Source organism: Acipenser ruthenus, chromosome 44 (genome assembly GCF_902713425.1).
Source record: "Acipenser ruthenus chromosome 44, fAciRut3.2 maternal haplotype, whole genome shotgun sequence".
NCBI classification, from domain to species: Eukaryota; Metazoa; Chordata; class Actinopteri; order Acipenseriformes; family Acipenseridae; genus Acipenser; species Acipenser ruthenus.
The window spans coordinates 6,428,609-6,451,383 of NC_081232.1; the positions used below are offsets into that span (position 1 = coordinate 6,428,609).

General features: G+C 43.1%; 1 protein-coding gene across 3 annotated transcripts in view; it reads right to left on the minus strand.

The window, feature by feature from the left end:
- Nucleotides 1–976: 976 nt before the first annotated feature.
- The window catches only part of LOC117399058 (uncharacterized), a 56,266-nt gene continuing 34,467 nt past the window's right edge, over nt 977–22,775 (minus strand). For all 3 annotated transcript variants that reach the window (XM_033998212.3, XM_033998211.3, XM_033998210.3), the window contains 7 exons: nt 8,218–8,273; nt 7,821–7,940; nt 6,779–6,910; nt 6,536–6,640; nt 3,744–3,830; nt 3,622–3,663; nt 977–2,067 (listed from right to left, as the gene is read on the minus strand). In XM_033998212.3, the coding sequence (XP_033854103.1) occupies nt 1,976–2,067; nt 3,622–3,663; nt 3,744–3,830; nt 6,536–6,640; nt 6,779–6,910; nt 7,821–7,940; nt 8,218–8,273 (634 nt within the window). In that variant the 3' untranslated portion in view covers nt 977–1,975. The remainder of the gene's footprint in view (nt 2,068–3,621; nt 3,664–3,743; nt 3,831–6,535; nt 6,641–6,778; nt 6,911–7,820; nt 7,941–8,217; nt 8,274–22,775) is intronic.

Genomic DNA, 22,775 nt, shown 5'->3' on the forward strand with positions numbered 1-22,775 from the left:
TCATCTCCAGTTAGTACCGTCCTCCTTAACCATGGGATCATCTCCAGTTAGTACCGTCCTCCTTAAACAGGGGATCATCCCCAGTTAGTACTGTCCTCCTTAACCAGGGGATCATCCCCAGTTAGTACCGTCCTCCTTAACCAGGGGATCATCCCCAGTTAGTACTGTCCTCCGTGACCACGGGATCATCCCCAGTTAGTACCGTCTTCCTTAACCACAGGATCATCCCCAGTTAGTACCGTCCTCCTTAACCACGGGATCATCCCCAGTTAGTACTGTCCCCCTTAACCACAGGATCATCCCCAGTTAGTACTGTCCCCGTTAACCACGGGATCATCCCCAGTTAGTACTGTCCCCCTTAACCACGGGATCATCCCCAGTTAGTACTGTCCCCCTTAACCACGGGATCATCCCGTTAGTACCATCCTCCTTAACCACGGGATCATCCCCAGTTAGTACCGTCCCCCTTAACCACGGGATCATCCTGTTAGTACCGTCCTCCTTAACCACGGGATCATCCCCAGTTAGTACCGTCCTCCTTAACCATGGGATCATCCCCAGTTAGTACCGTCTTCCTTAACCACGGGATCATTCCGTTAGTACCGTCCTCCTTAACCATGGGATCATCCCCAGTTAGTACTGTCCCCCTTAACCACAGGATCATCCCCAGTTAGTACTGTCCCCGTTAACCACGGGATCATCCCCAGTTAGTACTGTCCCCCTTAACCACGGGATCATCCCCAGTTAGTACTGTCCCCCTTAACCATGGGATCATTCCCAGTTAGTACTGTCCTCCGTAACCACGGGATCATCCCCAGTTAGTACTGTCCCCCTTAACCATGGGATCATCCTCAGTTAGTACGCTCCTTTTAGTTTGTTGCAATTGACCTGGTGTGATTAGCTGTACATTTTGAAAACTAAACTGACTGCTAAATAGGATTCAAACACACAAACAAAGAACACATTTTAATTGTTTTATATGAATATTTATTTATTTGAGGTGTGATAAAATGTTTTATTGTACAGTGCAGAAGAGTGAACATAAAAGTGAATAAACTGCATGACACAGATTTGAACTACCTCCAGAGTAAACAGGTACGCTTTCTTTACAAAAAAAACCAAGCAAAATAATAAAATCAACAAGCACATAGGGAGATTTTTTTCTTCATTTTGAGGTTAATTGAACAATTCTATCGTTCTTTCTTTCTGTGTATCTCAGTGTGTGCATGTCTGTATCTCAGTGTGTATCTGTGTGTGTCAGAGCTGCCAACTGTCTGTTAATTTCAATATGTCTGTTAACCCGTAATATATAATATAATAGTATATTTTTATTGCTTTGTGGCTTTCTTGGCCATATACCTGCACCTTATGTGATGGCAGTGAAAAGTATCAAAAGAAGAATGCCAATTAACAACACTGTGCTGAAAGATTACACGCGTTCTTCAACCAAGTAGCCAAAGCACAGCGAGATTACAGATTGAAATATGCTGGATAGCCTAGAAATTGAATTTATGCAGTACCAAGTACTGACTTGACGGATTTTAGACGGATCTGGCGGCTGATAAAAACTGGCACAGAATTGCGCTCTTGTCCACCTAGCGAAGAGCCGCGCTTTCCTACACTTGCCAAGTTTGCCTTGAATATGTTGCCAAACAGTACTGCAGAATTAGAACGAGTTTTTTCTCATACGAACCTTGTCATCAACTCTCTGCAGACATTCTGAGTTGAATTCTGACTATCGAAACTTCTATTAAAAACACACCCGCTTCAGACCAGGGAAGCAAATGATCCAGCCTGCAGATGTGTCCCTGTGTGACCATAAGAAATAAGACCTAAAGAAATATAAGTGTATAAAAATTGACTATTTAATAATGTATTTTATTGTTTCAGATTTTTTGTTTTAATTGTCACTGTGTGACACTGTATGTGTGTGTCTGTCAGTGTCTGTCTCAGTGTGTGTCTGTGTCTCAGTGTGTCAGTGTCTGTGAGTCAGTGGCTCCAGTTTTTTCCGTGTGAAATTCTCGTAGCGCACGCTCCCACTCTCTGATTTCTGAAAAACACTTTTATCTGAAAAAAGGAAATATATATTAAAAGAAAATCTAATAAGAGTTAACAATGAGAACACACACCCCTCCACCCACTGAATTCTAACCCCACCCACTGAATTCTAACCCCACCCACTGAATTCTAACCCCACCCACTCATTCTAACCCAGGGGTGTCAATAGTTGTTTCTTCTAAACCATTTTCTGATGGAGAGCTTTTGAAGAAATGCTGCTGAAATAGTATCTTGAGAAGTGGCAAGCTTTTGCAAATATCAGCCTCACAAGAAACAAAATCGCTGAAAGAATCAGCGATTTAGCTTAGAATTTGAGCAGCCAACTCCAAGACAATGAAAAGTCCTTTGCTGCTTTTTCATTTGCAATTGATGAAAGCACAGATGGGATTGAAATGTCTCAGCTAGCAGTTCATTTGTGGAGTTGATGAGAACATGGATGGAACAGAGCAGCTTGAAGAATTAGTGCAGATGAAAGACACAACAATGGCAACTGACATCTTCAACAACTTGGTGTGAGCCCTGGACACATTAGATGTGGACTAGACAAGAGCCGTGAGTGTGGCTACTGACAGGGCACCCTCAATGGTGGGCAAGAAAGCTGGAGCTGTGACAAAGTACAATCTATCAACCCAAACCAGCATTTTAGTGGTTTCCACTGTATTCTACATCATGAAGCTCTTTGTAGTAAGACTTTAAAAATGAATCATGTGATGGATGGGGTTATTAAAATTGTAAATGCTATCCTCACCGGCAGTTTAGCCAGCTGTTGTGAAGAATGTGACGAGCATCGTGGACTGCTGTTTTACACTGAAGAATGTGACGAGCATCGTGGACTGCTGTTTTACACTGAAGAATGTGACGAGCATCGTGGACTGCTGTTTTGGTAGCTGTTTTGAAGCTTTTTTGAATTGCGAGGTGAGATTTCAATGTTTATGGATCAGAAAGGAAAAAATGTGCCTGAATTACAGGACAAGGGGTGGCCATTTCCCCACCTTGAAATTACTACGTGACACAGGAACCATGTGTTTGCAGTTTTCAACGGACCATTGCCCTGTTTGGAAGCGCGAATGTGTGCAACACATATTCTCCATCCTGAATTCCGTTCTCAACTAACTGACACACACCTTACCCCGATACTCAAGCCCAGTCATCTGCTCCAGATGTTGATGCGCTGGTTCAAGCAAAGGCATCCCAGGTATCAGGAAGCAATAGCAGCAGTCACTCATATTCTTTGGTGAGTGTTAAATAAAACATTGATCTGTACTATTTATATTTTGTGATTTATTATTTTTTTTGTAACATTTATTACCTGTGTTCTACTGAATAAAAAAATGAAATTCTGTGATATTCTGTGGACTGCATGACATCGCTGCATGGGCCGTGTGTTTGACACCCCTGTTCTAACCCCTCCCACTCATTCTAACCCCTCCCACTCATTCTAACCCCTCCCACTCACTGTATACTGCACTACAGTAACAGCATTATTGCAGTATGATGTTGGCAGTAGTGCAGGATAGCCGAGTTTCATACAAAGCAGTATAGTGCAGTAAGAAACGGACTTACCGACTTGGGGGGAGGGCGCCATGTTCTCATAAGAATCTTCGTCTGAAAAATAGAAAAAACTTAAGTGTATCAGGATTCTTTATCATCTCCCCTCCTTCTCCCCTCCTCTCCCTCTCTCTCACCTTCTTCTCCTGCTCCCTCTGGTTCAGTTTCCCTGTTTGTCCAGAGTGTGGCGCTGTCTCCCTCCATATTCTCATAGGACTCCCCGTCTGAAGGAACAAAGCATCACAACATCAGTGCAGTGCAATGTATGGTTCCAGGCAACAGTTGCCGAATAATGTTACCTTATTATTATTAGTTTATTTGGTAGACGCCTTTATCCACAACAACGTCTCACCCGTACACCACTGGTTACCTCGCTCCATTTTGAGGTTTCTCCTCTAATGAGTACTTTCTGTCTTCTACATATTAACAACTCCCTAACCCATGTGCATGCATTTCCTTGAATCCCTACTGCGTTCAGTTTGAGAATTAATCTTTTATGCAGGATTTTGTCAAAAGCTTTCTGGAAATCTAAATAAACCATGTTGTATGCTTTGCAATTATCCATTGTCAATGTTGCATCCTCAAAAAAATCAAGCCATAGTCTGCATGAGTTTAATAAGGATGCGTGACTGTCAGCTACTTAAATAGTCACGCATCCTCACAAGGTTTAATACAAAACAATTAAAATACGCGGCACTTCGGCGTAATATAAACATATAAAAATCATAATATAAATAAATAATAAACAAAGGGGCGGGACACTCCACCACACCTCCTTTGTAAAAACTTGTTTAAAGTAATCATTTAATATATTTGCTATTTTTTTCTCTTCATCTATTATGTTGCTATTTTACTCCTCCTTGAATGTTCTTTTGCTGTTGTGATATTGGAAATACATTTTGGAATTGGTTTTAACCCCCTTAGCAATGCTCATTTCTATCTCTCTCTTGGCCTTTCTATCTAACTTCCTTTTTGACTTGTGTTTGCAGTTCCAAGTACTCTTTCTGTGTACTTTGTTTTTGGTCCCTTTTAAACGCTCTGTAAAGTGCCTTTTTTCACGGAATATTTTTTTTAATTGATCTATTAAACCATTTTGGCCATTTTGTTTTAGATTTTGATTTGTCTACTTTTGGGATGTACAGACGTGCTCAAATTTGTTGGTACCCCTCCACAAAAAACGAAGAATGCACAATTTTCTCTGAAATAACTTGAAACTGACAAAAGTAATTGGCATCCACCATTGTTTATTCCATATTTAATAGAAATCAGACTTTGCTTTTGATTTTTTATTCAACATAATATTGTAAATAATAAAACAACTGAAAATGGCATGGACAAAAATGATGGGACCACTAACCTAATATTTTGTTGCACAATCTTTAGAGGCAATCACTGCAATCAAACGTTTTCTGGAGCTCTCAATGAGACTTCTGCACCTGTTAACAGGTAGTTTGGCCCACTCTTCCTGAGCAAACTGCTCCAGCTGTCTCAGGTTTGATGGGTGCCTTCTCCAGACTGCAAGTTTCAGCTCTTTCCATAGATGTTCATAGGATTCAGATCAGGACTCATAGAAGGCCACTTCAGAATAGTCCAATGTTTTGTTCTTATCCATTCTTGGGTGCTTTTAGCTGTGTGTTTTGGGTCATTATCCTGTTGGAGGACCCATGACCTGCGACTGAGACAGAGCTTTCTGACACTGGGCAGTACGTTTCGCTCCAGAATGCCTTGATAGTCTTGAGATTTCACTGTGCCCTGCACAGATTCAAGGCACCCTGTGCCAGGCACAGCAAAGCAGACCCAAAACATAACCGAGCCTCCTCCATGTTTCACTGTAGGTATTGACAGTTTTGACTCATCTGTCCAAAGGACATTCTCCCAGAAGGATTTTGGCTTGTCAATATGTATTTTAGCAAATTCCAGTCTGGCTTTTTTTATGTTTTTCTTTCAAAAGTGGAGTCCTCCTGGGTCTTCTTCCATGGAGCCCACTTTCGCTCAAAAAGCGACGGATGGTGCGATCAGAAACTGACGTACCTTCAACTTGGAATTCAGCTTGTATCTCTTTGGCAGTTATCCTTGGTTCTTTTTCTACCATTCGCACTATCCTTCTGTTCAATCTAGGGTCGATTTTCCTCTTGCGGCCACGCCCAGGGAGGCTGGCTACAGTTCCATGGACCTTAAACTTCTTAATAATATTTGCAACTGTTGTCACAGGAACATCAAGCTGCTTGGAGATGGTCTTGTAGCCTTTACCATGCTTGTCTATTATTTTCTTTCTAATCTCCTCAGACAACTCTCTCCTTTGCTTTCTCTGGTCCATGTTCAGTGTGGTGCACACAATGATACCAAACAGCACAGTGACTACTTTTCTCCATTTAAATAGGCTGAATGACTGATTACAAGATTGGAGACATGTGTGATACTAATTAAAGAAACTAATTAGTTTGAAATATCACTATAATCCAATTATTTATTATCTTTTCTAAGGGGTACCAACAAATGTGTCCAGGCCATTTTAGAATATCTTTGTACAATAAGCAATAATTCATCTCTTTTCACAGCTCCTTTGCTTTATTCTATGACATACCAAAGGCATGCAAGTATACATGATAAAATAGCTTTTAATTTCATCACTTTTCAGGAGGAATTAAGCATTATTTCAATGAGCTGTAAGGGTACCAACAAATTTGAGCATGTCTGTATTTGTTTTGCGCCTCTAGTACTACATTTCTGAAAAATAGCCATGCTTTCTTTGTGGATGTTTTCTCTACTTTACTCCATTACATGATGTTAAAATAAAAGATCTAAATTATGTTCATATGCATTTTTTTAAAATTATATTGAAATCCTAAAATTCTAGGTGATGCAAAACAGCTGTAGATACAATATAGCACAATAGTATAGCTCAGTATAGCAATGCTGTGAAATATACCTTCCTCCTCCTCCTGTTCAGTTACCCGGTCTGTACTGTGGGGGGCGCCACAACTGAATGGGACTGCATACACAGAACTCTCCATATTCTCATAGGACTCTCCATCTGAGACAGAGGAGAGAGGAGAGAGAGAAGAGTTTAGGTATTATAGTTTCACAGACACTGACACACAGTCTCACTTGATACAGTGATACAGTCACACACACACACACACACACACGCACACAGTCTCACTTCTTGTACCTCTTTCCTTCTGGCTCTCTGGGTAGCTCAGTTCTTGCTCCCGAAGCAATGCATTCCTCTCTTCCCCTCCCGCCATCTCTCGCTCCCCCTCTCCCTCAGCCTCAGTCTCATTGTCGTCGGGAATGACGTAATCTATAGGTGTAGCCAGGGATGGAAATAAGACTCACAGCAGTTTTTCCATTCCAGGTTTCGCTACCAGCTTGATTAGCCACAGTGTGTATAAGTAACAAGTTCAGGTGTGTCTTATTAAACTCCTAGTGAAACCAGGAATGAATTAGTAAAACCAGACCTGAATACAGCAGTCTTATACCATTATTTATCTGCCACCCACCTGCAACACTCTGCCCCCTAGTGGATGTAAAGGAATGTTGTGTTATATGTGTAATTTCTTACTGCTGTATTTCTTCCATCCACTAGGGGGGCAGAGTGTTTCAGGGAGAGGGAGGGCAGGTTAATAATAATAATAATAATAATAATAATAATAATAATAATAATAATAATAATAATAATTATAATAATAATAATGGCTCCACTCTGATGTACCTGCTGTAGAGTTTAGATTTTGACATGATTCTGAGAGCTCTATTGAGGCCAAAGGGTTTGCTTTAAACTTTAAAAAAAGTCCCCAGGATGTGACAGACTGAGACAGAAAATGATAAAGAGTGAATTTGAAACAATTAGAGATTGAAACGCCTGTTCTAAGAATGATTGAAACGCCTGTTCTAAGAATGATTGAAACGCCTGTTCTAAGAATGATTGAAACGCCTGTTCTAAGAATGATTGAAACGCCTGTTCTAAGAATGATTGAAACGCCTGTTCTAAGAATGATTGAAACGCCTGATCTAAGAATGATTGAAACGCCTGTTCTAAGAATGATTGAAACGCCTGTTCTAAGAATGATTGAAACGCCTGTTCTAAGAATGATTGAAACGCCTGTTTAAGAATGATTGAAACGCCTGTTCTAAGAATGATTGAAACACCTGTTCTAAGAATGATTGAAATGCCTGTTGCATTTTCGTATGAAGCTGCTGTTTTAACCTACCCTCCTCTTCCTCCTTCATGTAGACATTGCAGTCTTCCTGCAGGGCTGGAATCAGATTTGAGTCGCCATTATCCACATTTTCATAAGAGACAGCATCATCCTGATCTCTGTGTACAGCATCTACCAAGCAGAATGAACCACATGTGACAAACCAGCCAATCGCTGACAACAAGGTTTAGGGCTGTACCAATTCACTGTGTCGATGAATCGTGATGCTTTCTTTACATGATGTATCGTATAGTAACAGAGGTCTGTATCGTTGTGCTGAGTGTCGCTCATTGGAGTTAAAGAACTACAGCTCCCAGCATCCCTCATCATTGCTGCAGGTGAGAAAGCATGCTAGGAGGTTTAGTTTTAGCCAGGGCTGTACAGAAACACTATTATGTTGATCACTCACTGTGCTGGAAGCTGTGTGAATCTAAGCCATTCCCATTGGTCTTCTCTGCAAAGAAACTGAGGAGGAAAAGCAGCCAAATAGAAAATAATTATTCTCCTAAAATTAAACAGTGAACAGCTTCAAATATATATATATTATATTATATATATATTATATATATACACACACACACACACACACACACAGTACATAGATATAGATAGATAGATACTTTTTTTTTTTACTTTGATATACTTTATTTTAACCAATACCAAAACAAAAACAGAAATAATAAAAACACATTCCTATTACTATTACCAAAAATCAGATATAAAATGCAATTAAATTATCTTATCATCTTAAAATGTAACATTGCACATTACAATCACAAAAACAATTTGAGTGTGTCCTCCTCCATTATACACACAACCCCACCCACGCACGAGGGGTAGGGTTACTTGTGTTGCGCCTGCCGCAATAGTCACAAACCAGTTGCAAACGAGTCGGAAGACTTGGGTAAAGTGTACTAAAGAGGCGCGATGCTATTTGCAACTTTTTAGGGAATGCTTTGCAGCAGCATTTTAGCAGAGAGAGAGAGAGAGAGAGAGAGAGAGAGAGAGAGAGAGAGAGAGAGAGAGAGAGAGAAAGAGAGAGAGAGAAAGAGAGAGAGAGAGAGGTAGAGAGAGTGCAAATGAGTGTTCTCAAACATTATAATGAGATGTATGAAAGCTGCAGACAATTGCGACTTAGAGTTGCATCAATTTGTTCAGAACTTTTGAAAGCATTGTTTTAAACAGTCTTGTTGCTGCCATTTCCCAGTCCGTCTTTTCTTGTGCATTGCTAGTTATGCTCAATGCATCTTGAGGCGAACACCCAAAATGCGCCTGCTCACAGATGCCTAAACAATTTCTAAACAACTTCCACTAAGAAAGCACGGAAGTGCCCATTCAAATCTGGTACGTTACGCTGTTTTCAGTCTTTTTCATATTTTTTAACTGAATTTATCATATTTTTCCAACATTAAGAAAACTGTATGCAGATATTTATCATATGCGATACATTGGGTCTTGTACATTCTTTTACTTCTGCAACTTTGCGATGGACTCTCATTTTGTCTTGTTTGTCGTGAATTGTTCTTTCTTTTTAGAAAAATTGATTGTCTGTTTCCAGTTTAAGTTTGCAAAAAAATAATGTATAATTAATGGTAATTGCCCCTCTGTTTGACAATAGGAAAACAGCCATCAACAACGCAATTAATTGCACCTGTACCAAAATCTCACAGCGTACCACTTTTTAACATTACACAGGTCCAGTTTTGGTACGCGTACCGCATTGTGACGATGTACCACTTTACAACACTACACCGGTAGCCTACAGCCTACAGGCTAAAGCATTGTATAATGTATAGGCGTGCTGTATAGAGTTATATTTTTACATAATGTAATGTGTAGTCTACCCAAAACACATTAGTGTTACTTCATCGCAATGATTTATACATTTAAATTGCATTGAGCACTGTAAATGTGGGTGGGTGACCTCCTAATGTCAGACAAACATATCCGGTTTAGTGAGGGGCTACTCCTGTATGATTATGAAAAGATTTTTGAAAGAAACACATTTTTTATTTGGGGTGAAGGTGGGGGCCCCACTATAGATTCAGATGAGATCAAACTGCCTGTCATTTATATCTATCTATCTATATATATACAGTGCCTTGCGAAAGTATTCGGCCCCCTTGAACTTTGTGACCTTTTGCCACATTTCAGGCTTCAAACATAAAGATATGAAACTGTAATTTTTTGTGAAGAATCAACAACAAGTGGGACACAATCATGAAGTGGAACGAAATTTATTGGATATTTCAAACTTTTTTAACAAATAAAAAACTGAAAAATTGGGCGTGCAAAATTATTCAGCCCCTTTACTTTCAGTGCAGCAAACTCTCTCCAGAAGTTCAGTGAGGATCTCTGAATGATCCAATGTTGACCTAAATGACTAATGATGATAAATAGAATCCACCTGTGTGTAATCAAGTCTCCGTATAAATGCACCTGCACTGTGATAGTCTCAGAGGTCCGTTTAAAGCGCAGAGAGCATCATGAAGAACAAGGAACACACCAGGCAGGTCCGAGATACTGTTGTGGAGAAGTTTAAAGCCGGATTTGGATACAAAAAGATTTCCCAAGCTTTAAACATCCCAAGGAGCACTGTGCAAGCGATAATATTGAAATGGAAGGAGTATCAGACCACTGCAAATCTACCAAGACCTGGCCGTCCCTCTAAACTTTCAGCTCATACAAGGAGAAGACTGATCAGAGATGCAGCCAAGAGGCCCATGATCACTCTGGATGAACTGCAGAGATCTACAGCTGAGGTGGGAGACTCTGTCCACAGGACAACAATCAGTCGTATACTGCACAAATCTGGCCTTTATGGAAGAGTGGCAAGAAGAAAGCCATTTCTTAAAGATATCCATAAAAAGTGTCGTTTACAGTTTGCCACAAGCCACCTGGGAGACACACCAAACATGTGGAAGAAGGTGCTCTGGTCAGATGAAACCAAAATCGAACTTTTTGGCAACAATGCAAAACGTTATGTTTGGCGTAAAAGCAACACAGCTCATCACCCTGAACACACCATCCCCACTGTCAAACATGGTGGTGGCAGCATCATGGTTTGGGCCTGCTTTTCTTCAGCAGGGACAGGGAAGATGGTTAAAATTGATGGGAAGATGGATGGAGCCAAATACAGGACCATTCTGGAAGAAAACCTGATGGAGTCTGCAAAAGACCTGAGACTGGGACGGAGATTTGTCTTCCAACAAGACAATGATCCAAAACATAAAGCAAAATCTACAATGGAATGGTTCACAAATAAACATATCCAGGTGTTAGAATGGCCAAGTCAAAGTCCAGACCTGAATCCAATCGAGAATCTGTGGAAAGAACTGAAAACTGCTGTTCACAAATGCTCTCCATCCAACCTCACAGCTCGAGCTGTTTTGCAAGGAGGAATGGGCAAAAATTTCAGTCTCTCGATGTGCAAAACTGATAGAGACATACCCCAAGCGACTTACAGCTGTAATCGCAGCAAAAGGTGGCGCTACAAAGTATTAACTTAAGGGGGCTGAATAATTTTGCACGCCCAATTTTTCAGTTTTTTATTTGTTAAAAAAGTTTGAAATATCCAATAAATTTCGTTCCACTTCATGATTGTGTCCCACTTGTTGTTGATTCTTCACAAAAAATTACAGTTTCATATCTTTATGTTTGAAGCCTGAAATGTGGCAAAAGGTCACAAAGTTCAAGGGGGCCGAATACTTTCGCAAGGCACTGTATATACATAACCCCAAGATTAAATGAGAAAGAGTGCGGGTGAGGGCGGAATTCTCTATAACGACGGAATTGCACTATTTTGATACATATTGTTTTTCCATATAACATTTCAAACAATATGATTTTAATATATGTTATGATGGTCTCTGGATAGAATTGCCACTGCAATTAAACAACTGAACACGTTTATTGAAGCTGCTCACGCAATTCACACTCACGTTGCATGTTCAATAAAATCAATTAATTTGCGGTTAGAGAGGCGAGTTAAAAACCTGACCTGGCTTAAAGTGTCCGTAAATTCTGGAGGGAGTTGGCAACCCTGAGTCCCATCCACCTTGTGTTTCCTGCTTTTTAAAATTGCTAATTTAGCTTGTCACAAAATCAAGTTTGCTAGTTGGCATCGATTTCTCTTCGTTTTAATGTATGGTACTAACCCCTTGAAAAAAGGACTGTATTCGTGCAAACAGTGGGGACAGTCTCTGGCAAGACATGTAACAGTGGAACGCAGTCTCTCTCTCTCTCTCTCTCTCTCTCTCTCTCTCTCTCTCTCTCTCTCTCTCTCTCTCTCTCTCTCTCTCTGCAAAAGGGGCATTTATCAGTGACTCTTGGATCTATTATGCAGAGATAAGAGTGGTGTGCAGGAGTCTCCTTTTAGGTAGAGGGGGTTTGTACAGTGCCCTCCAGGCTGGCCTGATTTCCTCCCCCCACTCCTAGCCAGTCTCTCAGTGTGTCGGGGAGGTTCTGGAGCTGTGTTTAAGCACATCTAGTATATGAGCTTCCCCTCCACGCTGCGCAGAGGGAGGTCAATGAAGTGTTTTAGATGGAGCAGCGCCCTTCCAGCTCCCTGTCCGGGGAGTCAGCTGGGGAAACAAGTAGGGATGGGAAGGGGTGTCGCAGGGGGCAACCTCCACACCTACCCTCTCACACCACTGTGTGTCAGGAAGGTCTTTAAGACTGTCAAAGTGTTTGATCGTGACACACAATATTCACAATATGTACAAGTCTAACTGTAGCAGCCTTCCTGGGATATCCTTGCTCCGTTCCATTGCTGGCCTGATCTGCATGTCCAGCACCAAGGCCTCTGTCTCTAGAGTAGTGGCACCAGTGAAAAAGTCCCCCAACAGAGCCAAGCCTCTGCTGAGAGAGCAGCTCGCAGCAGACACAGCCAAGCCTCTGCTGAGAGAGCAGCTCGCAGCAATGCAGTCAAGCCTCTGCTGAGAGAGCAGCTCACAGCAATGCAGCCAAGCCTCTGCTGAGAGAGAATCTCGCAGCAACAACGCCAAGCCTCTGCTGAGAGAGCAGCTCGCAGCAAACACAGCCAAGCCTCTGCTGAGAGAGCAGCTCACAGCAATGCAGCCAAGCCTCTGCTGAGAGAGCAGCTCGCAGCAAACACAGCCAAGCCTCTGCTGAGAGAGAAGCTCGCAGCAATGCAGCCAAGCCTCTGCTGAGAGAGAAGCTCGCAGCAACAACGCCAAGCCTCTGCTGAGAGAGAAGCTCGCAGCAACAACGCCAAGCCTCTGCTGAGAGAGAAGCTCGCAGCAACAACGCCAAGCCTCTGCTGAGAGAGAAGCTCGCAGCAACAACGCCAAGCCTCTGCTGAGAGAGCAGCTCGCAGCAAACACAGCCAAGCCTCTGCTGAGAGAGAAGCTTGCAGCAATGCAGCCAAGCCTCTGCTGAGAGAGAAGCTCGCAGCAACACAGCCAAGCCTCTGCTGAGAGAGAAGCTCGCAGCAACACAGCCAAGCCTCTGCTGAGAGAGAAGCTCGCAGCAACAACGCCAAGCCTCTGCTGAGAGAGAAGCTCGCAGCAACAACGCCAAGCCTCTGCTGAGAGAGAAGCTCGCAGCAACACAGCCAAGCCTCTGCTGAGAGAGCAGCTCGCAGCAAACACAGCCAAGCCTCTGCTGAGAGAGCAGTTTGCAGCAAACACAGCCAAGCCTCTGCTGACAGAGAAGCTCGCAGCAACAACGCCAAGCCTCTGCTGAGAGAGCAGCTCGCAGCAAACACAGCCAAGCCTCTGCTGAGAGAGAAGCTCGCAGCAACAATGCCAAGCCTCTGCTGAGAGAGAAGCTCGCAGCAACAACGCCAAGCCTCTGCTGAGAGAGCAGCTCTCAGCAAACACAGCCAAGCCTCTGCTGAGAGAGAAGCTCGCAGCAACAACGCCAAGCCTCTGCTGAGAGAGAAGCTCGCAGCAACAACGCCAAGCCTCTGCTGAGAGAGCAGTTTGCAGCAAACACAGCCAAGCCTCTGCTGAGAGAGCAGCTCACAGCAATGCAGCCACGCCTCTGCTGAGAGAGCAGCTCACAGCAATGCAGCCACGCCTCTGCTGAGAGAGCAGCTCGCAGCAACGCAGCAAAGCCTCTGCTCAGAGTTAAAACACACTCTGCTTGATCCAGTGCAGGTCATCCCAGAAAAAAACAAGAAGCACTTTCTGAATTTCTTTCAGCAGAGTCACTGGAGGATCTGGACACCTCCGTCTGTGCCATAACATTGATGTAACCAAGTTATTAATTACAAGCACTCTAAATGACAACTTAGTAAGGAGCCAGTGCCAGCTCTGCAATCTGCCCTTCACTTGCTCCAGCACTCCCTCCCAGTTATGTTTATTAGCTCCATCTCTTCCCAAAAATACTCCCAGGTACCTAAACACTTGTTTGGTCCACTGAAATCCTGCTGGGAGATATGGCGGCCTGCTGCCCTCCCAGTCTCCATTAAAAAACCCCCAGTTCATTTTTGCAGATGAAACTATATTAAACAGTTTTTGTCAATTATTTAGAACTTGCATGTCATGAGTGTAGTTACAACTACTGTAAATAGACATATTAGGTACACAGTATGTTTGTTCAGACTTTACAATAGAACCTATTACAGTATATAAGCAGTTTGCTAAAGCTTTTGCCAAAATCTTATAGTCCGAGCAGAGGAGACTTATTGGACGCCAGTTCTTAATGTTGCACAGGTCTCCTTTTTTGGCAACAGAGTCAGTACTGCTTGCCTGCAGCTTAAAGGCACTGAGTTCTTGTATGCTTTCAGAAAAAAACACTGAAACAGTCTTTCCTGTGTTCAGACCATCCAGAGCTTCAGAAAGCTCTTGCACTGTCAGCTGTCCCTCGAGCCTCTCTTTCCCCTTTTCAGGTACCTGGGTCAGACCCTCAAAGAAACCCTGGGCTCCCTCCGACTCGTCCACAGCCTCCACCATGAACAAGTCCTTGTAGAAGTCCACAGCATAACTCCGGATCTCCCTAGGCTCAATCAACAATTGTTCAGCTGCTGTACAAAGACAGTGGATCACTTTGCTCTGAGCTGTCTTTTTTCCCAAAGCAATTAAAAAAAATTGGTGCACCCATCTGTGACAGGCTCTGAAACCTTTATCGTACCAGTGTGCCTTGTACCTCTTCTTAGTCTTTGGTCCTCAAACCGCCCATTATCATAGCTAGACTCCAGAGTTCTGTGGAGATAAGTAATGTCTGCCTCCAGCTCTTTCATTACTTCACTAGTACTTTTTGTAATGTTTTTAGTGTACTGCTGACGAAGCATTTTTATTTGTACCTTGGTTACATCTCAGGGAAGAAAAGGCACTTTTTGCCTTCTCCATCTTTCCCAAAAAATCTTAAAACATTTCAGAAATTGAGCATTTGCAGTAATCTTGTATTAAAATGCCAATAAGAAGAATAAAACCTTGGAAAGGGAATTACCATACCTAAAATCACGCTACCGTGATCTGAAAAAACAGTAGGGCAGATCACTGATTTAATAAATACATTTAAATGATGCTTATAAACATCATCATCTTATTTAATTTCCATCCTATATCAAATCTTCCTCTTCTCTCCAAAACTCTTGAAAGGGCTGTAGGCAGCCAGCTGACGAAACATCTCACAGATAACAATCTGCTTTAATCTCTGCAATCTGGCTTCCGGCAGCATCACAGTTCTGAAACTGCTCTGCTCTGGATTGTAAATGATCTTCTGCTTAATGCGGATGCTGCTGCTCCCTCTGTCCTTGTCCTCCTTTACCTAACTGCTGCTTTTGATACCATAGAGCATAGCATTCTACTTGACCTCCTTCACAAGTATGCTGAGATCTCTGGAACCTGTCACTCCTGGCTGTCCTCTTACCTATCTGGATGCATGCAGTCTGTTTTATATGATGGAAGCAGTGCTGACGCAAACCCGATCACTTGCGGTGTCCCCCAAGGGTCTGCTCTTGGTCCTCTACTCTTCAATGTCTACATACTTCCCTTGGGTCACCTCATCCGCCAACATAGCCTCATGTTTCACTTCTATGCAGATGACACCCAGCTCTACCTAAAACTAGACCCTGGATGTCCCTCTGCCATGGTCCGGCTCTCAGCTTGCATCCAAGACATAGAGGCTGGATGTCTGCCAATTTTCTCCAGCTCAACACTAACAAATCTGAACAACTTCTAGTAGGATTGAAAATTCAACTCAAGAATCTCAATATTGCTGCCTTGAACCTCGGAAACTGTCTGCTGCTGCCTTCCCCCACTGTACGAAGCCTTGGTGTACTTCTGGATAGTAACCTCTCCTTTGGTGCCCAAATCTCCTCTGTAGTCAAATCCTCCTTCTACCACCTCCAAAACACCTCAAAGGTCCATCCCTACATTTCCCTCTGGGATGCAGAGATACTCTGTCATGCATTCATCTCCCCTCGACTTGACTACTGCAACTCTCTCTATGGTAGTCTTCCGTCACCCGCCATAAATCGATTGCAGCTGGTTCAAAATGCTGCTGCTAGGATCCTTACCACATGGAAAAAAACATGATCACATTACCCCTTGTCTTGCCCAGCTGCACTGACTACCTGTAAAGTTCAGGATTACTTTCAAAATTCTTCTGCTTGCCTACAAGGCCCCTCATCACACAGGTCCAGAGTATCTGTCCAACCTGATGACTCAGGCCTGCTTGTTTACCCAAGCAAAAGCGCCCCACACTCGGAGAGCGCTCTTTTAGCTTGGGCAGCAGTCTAGAGTAGTGGTTAGGGCTCTGGACTAGGGACACTGCTGCTGTACCCTTGAGCAAGGTACTTTACCTAGATTGCTCCAGTGAAAACCCAACTGTATGAATGGGTAATTGTATGTAAAAATAATGTAATAACTTGTAACAATTGTAAGTCGCCCTGGATAAGGACGTCTGCTAAGAAATAAATAATAATAATAATAATAATAATAATAATAATAATAATAATAATGGCCCAACTCTCTGGAACTCTCTCCCAGCTTTAGTGCGTGCAGCTCGCACCGTCGCTCGCTTCAAATCAATTCTCAAGACCCACTTGTTCTCTCTTGCTTTCAATGCTCTCTAAGCCTGATATCTGTTATTAGCTGCTGTCTAAATTGCTATTTCAGGTTTTTCACTCCATCTTATTTGTATGATTGTATGACACAAGCATCCACAATTTTTAGAATTCACATCCTAGCCTTGTATTTAATGTGTTATGCTTGTATTTAATGTATTTGCATTGTTTTTTACTGTTTGTATTTAATGTACTATGCCCTGTATTTCACTGTATTTAATGTATTATGCATTGTTTTTCACTACCTTGTAAAGCGCTTTGTGATGGTGGTCCACTATGAAAGGCGCTATATAAATAAATAAATATTGTTTGATTGATTGATAACATTTATCCAACCTTTCTAAGGAAAAGTGTACTGTCTATCTGTGCTGTGTGTTGATCTCCACACATCACCAAGGTCATGAGCAGCTAACACTGAAACCAGCTTCCTGACTTATCCGGGATGAAGCTCTGAACTATTCCTGTCAATCAGTTTATTTTCTGTACAGTTAAAATCCCCACCTAATAAAACCACTTCCTCTAGCTTGCACTCTTCTAAATCATCATTCAGGATCTGAAACAAATCTTCTTGTTCTCGCCCATTTTGGGAGCATAACAATAATACAATTAAACATTTTATTTTTCAAACAAGCCTGAATGTGCAATACTCTCCCTTGGATTAAAAAAAAAAAGGTTTAAAATGATGAGTAATATCATTCTGTGTATGAAATTAACAGAATTGAAATATACAAATGGCAGGGGGGGGGGGGGGGGGGGTCCTAAGCCATTCTCTGTGTCTACTTGGCTTCTGGTCACAAACTCCCCCACTGACAAAGAATGCTTTTAAAAAGAGTCATAAACTAACAGCTGGACAAGTGTTTGATCTTCCTCCATCGCTGAATAAATCATTTGGCGCCAGTATTATCTTGCACAAAGCAAGCCAGACAGTTTTGGATGCTTTGACACCTCAGACAGAAAACAGTCCATCTCAGGGGGCGAAACAGCTAACCAATTGAGAACAAGGGGCCGTCTCTGGATGAGACAACCAATGAGAAACACCACACCTGGACTCGGGCACAGCCCAAAATAAACAAACTGACCAATCACAGGGTGGAAGTGAGAATCACAAAAGCAGCCGCATGACTTTCAAAGGGTGTGATTCCCATACGGTGCGCTTCCCACACTAAGAAAGCTCCACACACTAGAAACAGGGCTCCAGGCAAGAAGCGAGCTCCACACACTAGAAACAGCACTCCAGGCAAGAAGCGAGCTCCACACACTAGAAACAGCACTCCAGGCAAGAAGCGAGCTCCACACACTAGAAACAGCACTCCAGGCAAGAAGCGAGCTCCACACACTAGAAACAGCACTCCAGGCAAGAAGCGAGCTCCACACACTAGAAACAGCGCTCCAGGCAAGAAGCGAGCTCCACACACTAGAAACAGCGCTCCAGGCAAGAAGCAAGCTCCACACACTAGAAACAGCACTCCAGGCAAGAAGCGAGCTCCACACACTAGAAACAGCACTCCAGGCAAGAAGCGAGCTCCACACACTAGAAACAGCGCTCCAGGCAAGAAGCGAGCTCCACACACTAGAAACAGGGCTCCAGGCAAGAAGCGAGCTCCACACACTAGAAACAGCGCTCCAGGCAAGAAGCGAGCTCCACACACTAGAAACAGCACTCCAGGCAAGAAGCGAGCTACACACTAGAAACAGCGCTCCAGGCAAGAAGCAAGCTCCACACACTAGAAACAGGGCTCCAGGCAAGAAGCGAGCTCCACACACTAGAAACAGCACTCCAGGCAAGAAGCGAGCTGCACACACTAGAAACAGCGCTCCAGGCAAGAAGCGAGCTCCACACACTAGAAACAGCACTCCAGGCAAGAAGCGAGCTCCACACACTAGAAACAGCGCTCCAGGCAAGAAGCGAGCTCCACACACTAGAAACAGGGCTCCAGGCAAGAAGCGAGCTCCACACACTAGAAACAGGGCTCCAGGCAAGAAGCGAGCTCCACACACTAGAAACAGCGCTCCAGGCAAGAAGCGAGCTCCACACACTAGAAACAGCACTCCAGGCAAGAAGCGAGCTCCACACACTAGAAACAGCGCTCCAGGAAAGAAGCGAGCTCCACACACTAGAAACAGCACTCCAGGAAAGAAGCGAGCTCCACACACTAGAAACAGGGCTCCAGGCAAGAAGCGAGCTCCACACACTAGAAACAGCGCTCCAGGAAAGAAGCGAGCTACACACTAGAAACAGCGCTCCAGGCAAGAAGCGAGCTCCACATACTTGTACAGAGCATTGGTGTTGATACGCCACGCAGTCGCACAGATTTCATTTTAACACAGAGCTGACACTAGGGTACCAGCAATGGTACAGTCAATAAAGAAATAAAAACAAAAACAAAAGCTAAAAATAAAAGTTTGCCACACAAAATGACAAGCGCTAGTCCCACTAAAAGGAACGTCCCGCTCCAGGAACCTTACTATTCTATGGTTAACCCTATCTATGCTGTTTTGGGATCCACATCCCCTAAGCTGAGCTACTTCTGTTGTGTTATTTCTGAAGTCCTGGCCTCCCAGCGACTCCGGGCTGTTCTGACGGTCCTGGCTTCGCAATCGCCTTCTCAGGCCCTGTCTTGCAGTTAAAGGGCTCCGTAGTAGTCGTTCCCGCAGAGCGGACGCTTCCCTCCTGGATGTAAACAAACTCTCACTCAGCGCCCGTCTGTACAGCAATGGCCTTGCAGCAGCCCCGAGCTGTAGCACAGCCGCTTTTTGAGCTCTGCGCAGCATCCCCAGGCCCCCCAGCCAATCCAGACCTCCCGATCATCTTAGCTCAGGGCGAGCCTGCCACTCCACTCGTTGCTTAGCAACGCTTCTCTGGCTGCGCGTCGCAGCTGATTTCTCACAGGCACACACTTGCGCAGGAACCAGCTCCGTCACATATCCGCCCCCTCAGAACAGCACCACTGGTCCGTTCGATAACTCCGGCTGGTTTCTCTTCGGTTTGGGGGGTCAGCGGGTGGATTGCTTTCGTCCCCGGTGCCACCTCCAAAGGGAACGAGACATGGCGACAGGAGACCCGACTTGTGTGGACAGGGCGACTGGAGTGAAGGCTGGTGACCGGGCGGCTGCAGCTGCCGGCAGAGGTGAGAGCCTCGCCGACAGTGTAGCAACGTCTGCTTCACCAGGGAGAGCGAAACAGGAGTCTGGGCGAACAGCCATGCCTGCTGATGCTGCGACCTGGGACCCAGGCCCAGCGATGGGAGGTCCAGACACCAAGGTCAGGTGTCTGGGAGCATGGGTCAAGGGAAAAAAAATGTCTGTCTGGCGACCTGGGAGACTGTACAAGGATCAGATTTAAACATATTTCTTCTTTATCCTATAAATGCATAACTCTGAATCTGTATTGGTGATAAGGGACATGTCTACAGCTTATTCTTTAAAACTTCAATCATCAATCTTTAGCATTGAGAGGGGAGGGGAGGGGGAAGGATTTTATAGAAAGGTTGTTTTAATTTAAGTATTTTTTGCTAAGGGTTAAAGTTGCCTTTTTTTCTCTTCTCTCTCTCCTCTGCCTTCTCAATACATCCAGGAGTAAACATTTGAAACTTATTTTAGGCAGGTTTCGTGCAGGTTGTTAATAACACTGTACTTGTTGTGTAAAGCTACTGTGACAGAGGGGTTTGTGGAATGTATGGTAAAGTATGTAACAATGCATACATAAGGACAATCCTGTTTCCACAATAAATCGCTGTCTGTGTACTGGGTACTGTGTGTAGTGGGGTAAAATGGCTTCCGACTAAAAGACTACGTTTCCCAGAAGGCCATAGTCAAAATGGCCAGAGTTAATTGTGTAACAGGACGCAGCTGTGTCTTGTTAGGGCGGGGTCCTGGCTGTATAAAGCCAGCCTTGAATCCAGTGTAAGAGAGAGACTACCAGGGAGGAGGTTGTAGAGTGAGATGTAGTGTTTCTGAAAAGATTTATGTAAGTATGCAAGAACACAGAGAATTGTGAGGGTATGGAACCAACTCCCCAGTAATGTTGTTGAAGCTGACACCCTGGGATCCTTCAAGAAGCTGCTTGATGAGATTCTGTGATCAATAAGCTACTAACAACCAAACGAGCAAGATGGGCTGAATGGCCTCCTCTCGTTTGTAAACTTTCTTATGTTCTTAGATACAAGTCAGGAAGGCGGGACATTGCCCAGCAGCACAGGGAAATGTATTTATGATTATTTTGTAGTAGGTTTTATTTTTTTTAATAAGAACATAAGAACATAAGAACATAAGAAAGTTTACAAACGAGAGGAGGCCATTCAGCCCATCTTGCTCGTTTGGTTGTTAGTAGCTTATTGATCCCAGAATCTCATCAAGCAGCTTCTTGAAGGATCCCAGGGTGTCAGCTTCAACAACATTACTGGGGAGTTGGTTCCAGACCCTCACAATTCTCTGTGTAAAAAAGTGCCTCCTATTTTCTGTTCTGAATGCCCCTTTATCTAATCTCCATTTATGACCCCTGGTCCTTTTTTCTTTTTTCAAGTCAAAGAAGTCCCCCGGGTCGACATTGTCTATACCTTTTAGGATTTTGAATGTTTGAATCAGATCGCCGCGTAGTCTTCTTTGTTCAAGACTGAATAGATTCAATTCTTTTAGCCTGTCTGCATACGACATGCCTTTTAAACCCGGGATAATTCTGGTTGCTCTTCTTTGCACTCTTTCTAGAGCAGCAATATCCTTTTTGTAACGAGGTGACCAGAACTGAACACAATATTCTAGGTGGGGTCTTACTAATGCATTGTAGAGTTTTAACATTACTTCCCTTGATTTAAATTCAACACTTCTCACAATATATCCAAGCATCTTGTTAGCCTTTTTTATAGCTTCCCCACATTGTCTAGATGAAGACATTTCTGAGTCAACATAAACTCCTAGGTCTTTTTCATAGTTCCCTTCTTCAATTTCAGTATCTCCCATACGATATTTATAATGCACATTTTTATTGCCCGCATGCAATACTTTACACTTTTCTCTATTAAATTTCATTTGCCATGTGTCTGCCCAATTTTGAATGCTGTCTAGATCATTTTGAATGACCTTTGCTGCTTCAACAGTGTCTGCCACTCCTCCTATTTTTGTGTCGTCTGCAAATTTAACGAGTTTGCTTAATATATCAGAGTCTAAATCATTAATGTAGATTAGGAATAGCAGAGGACCTAATACTGATCCCTGTGGTACACCACTGGTTACCTCACTCCATTTTGAGGTTTCTCCTCTAATCAGTACTTTCTGTTTTCTACCTGTTAACCACTCCCTAATCCATGTGCATGCATTTCCTTGAATCCCTACTGCGTTCAGTTTGAGAATTAATCTTTTATGCGGGACTTTGTCAAAAGCTTTCTGGAAATCTAAATAAACCATGTCGTATGCTTTGCAGTTATCCATTTTCAATGTTGCATCCTCAAAAAAGTCAAGTAGGTTAGTTAGACATGATCTCCCTTTCCTAAAACCATGCTGGCTGTCTCCCAGGATATTGTTACCATATAAGTAATTTTCCATTTTGGATCTTATTATAGTTTCAATAAGTTTACATATAATAGAAGTCAGGCTTATTGGTCTGTAGTGAAAAGGGTAAAGTCTACGTGAATAGATTAACCATTTCCACAGTTTTTCTGGTGTTTTCCGGTGTTTATTGGCTATCCACTGATTTAATTTTTTTGTATCGGGGGTGTTTTATCGGGTTTTATCAGTTATAACTGAAAATCAGAAGCCCTAATTATGTTTAACAGTATAAAACAGATCCAGTCTGGCCATCAAAACATCAGTGCCATGTGTTTTGACCAAAGTATATTGCCTATCCTTTGCATTAAGGTTTCTCCACACATCAACTAGTTCAATATAGTTTACAATCCTAACCAGTTCCCTGGCAGACTGGGGATGTGGCTCAATGT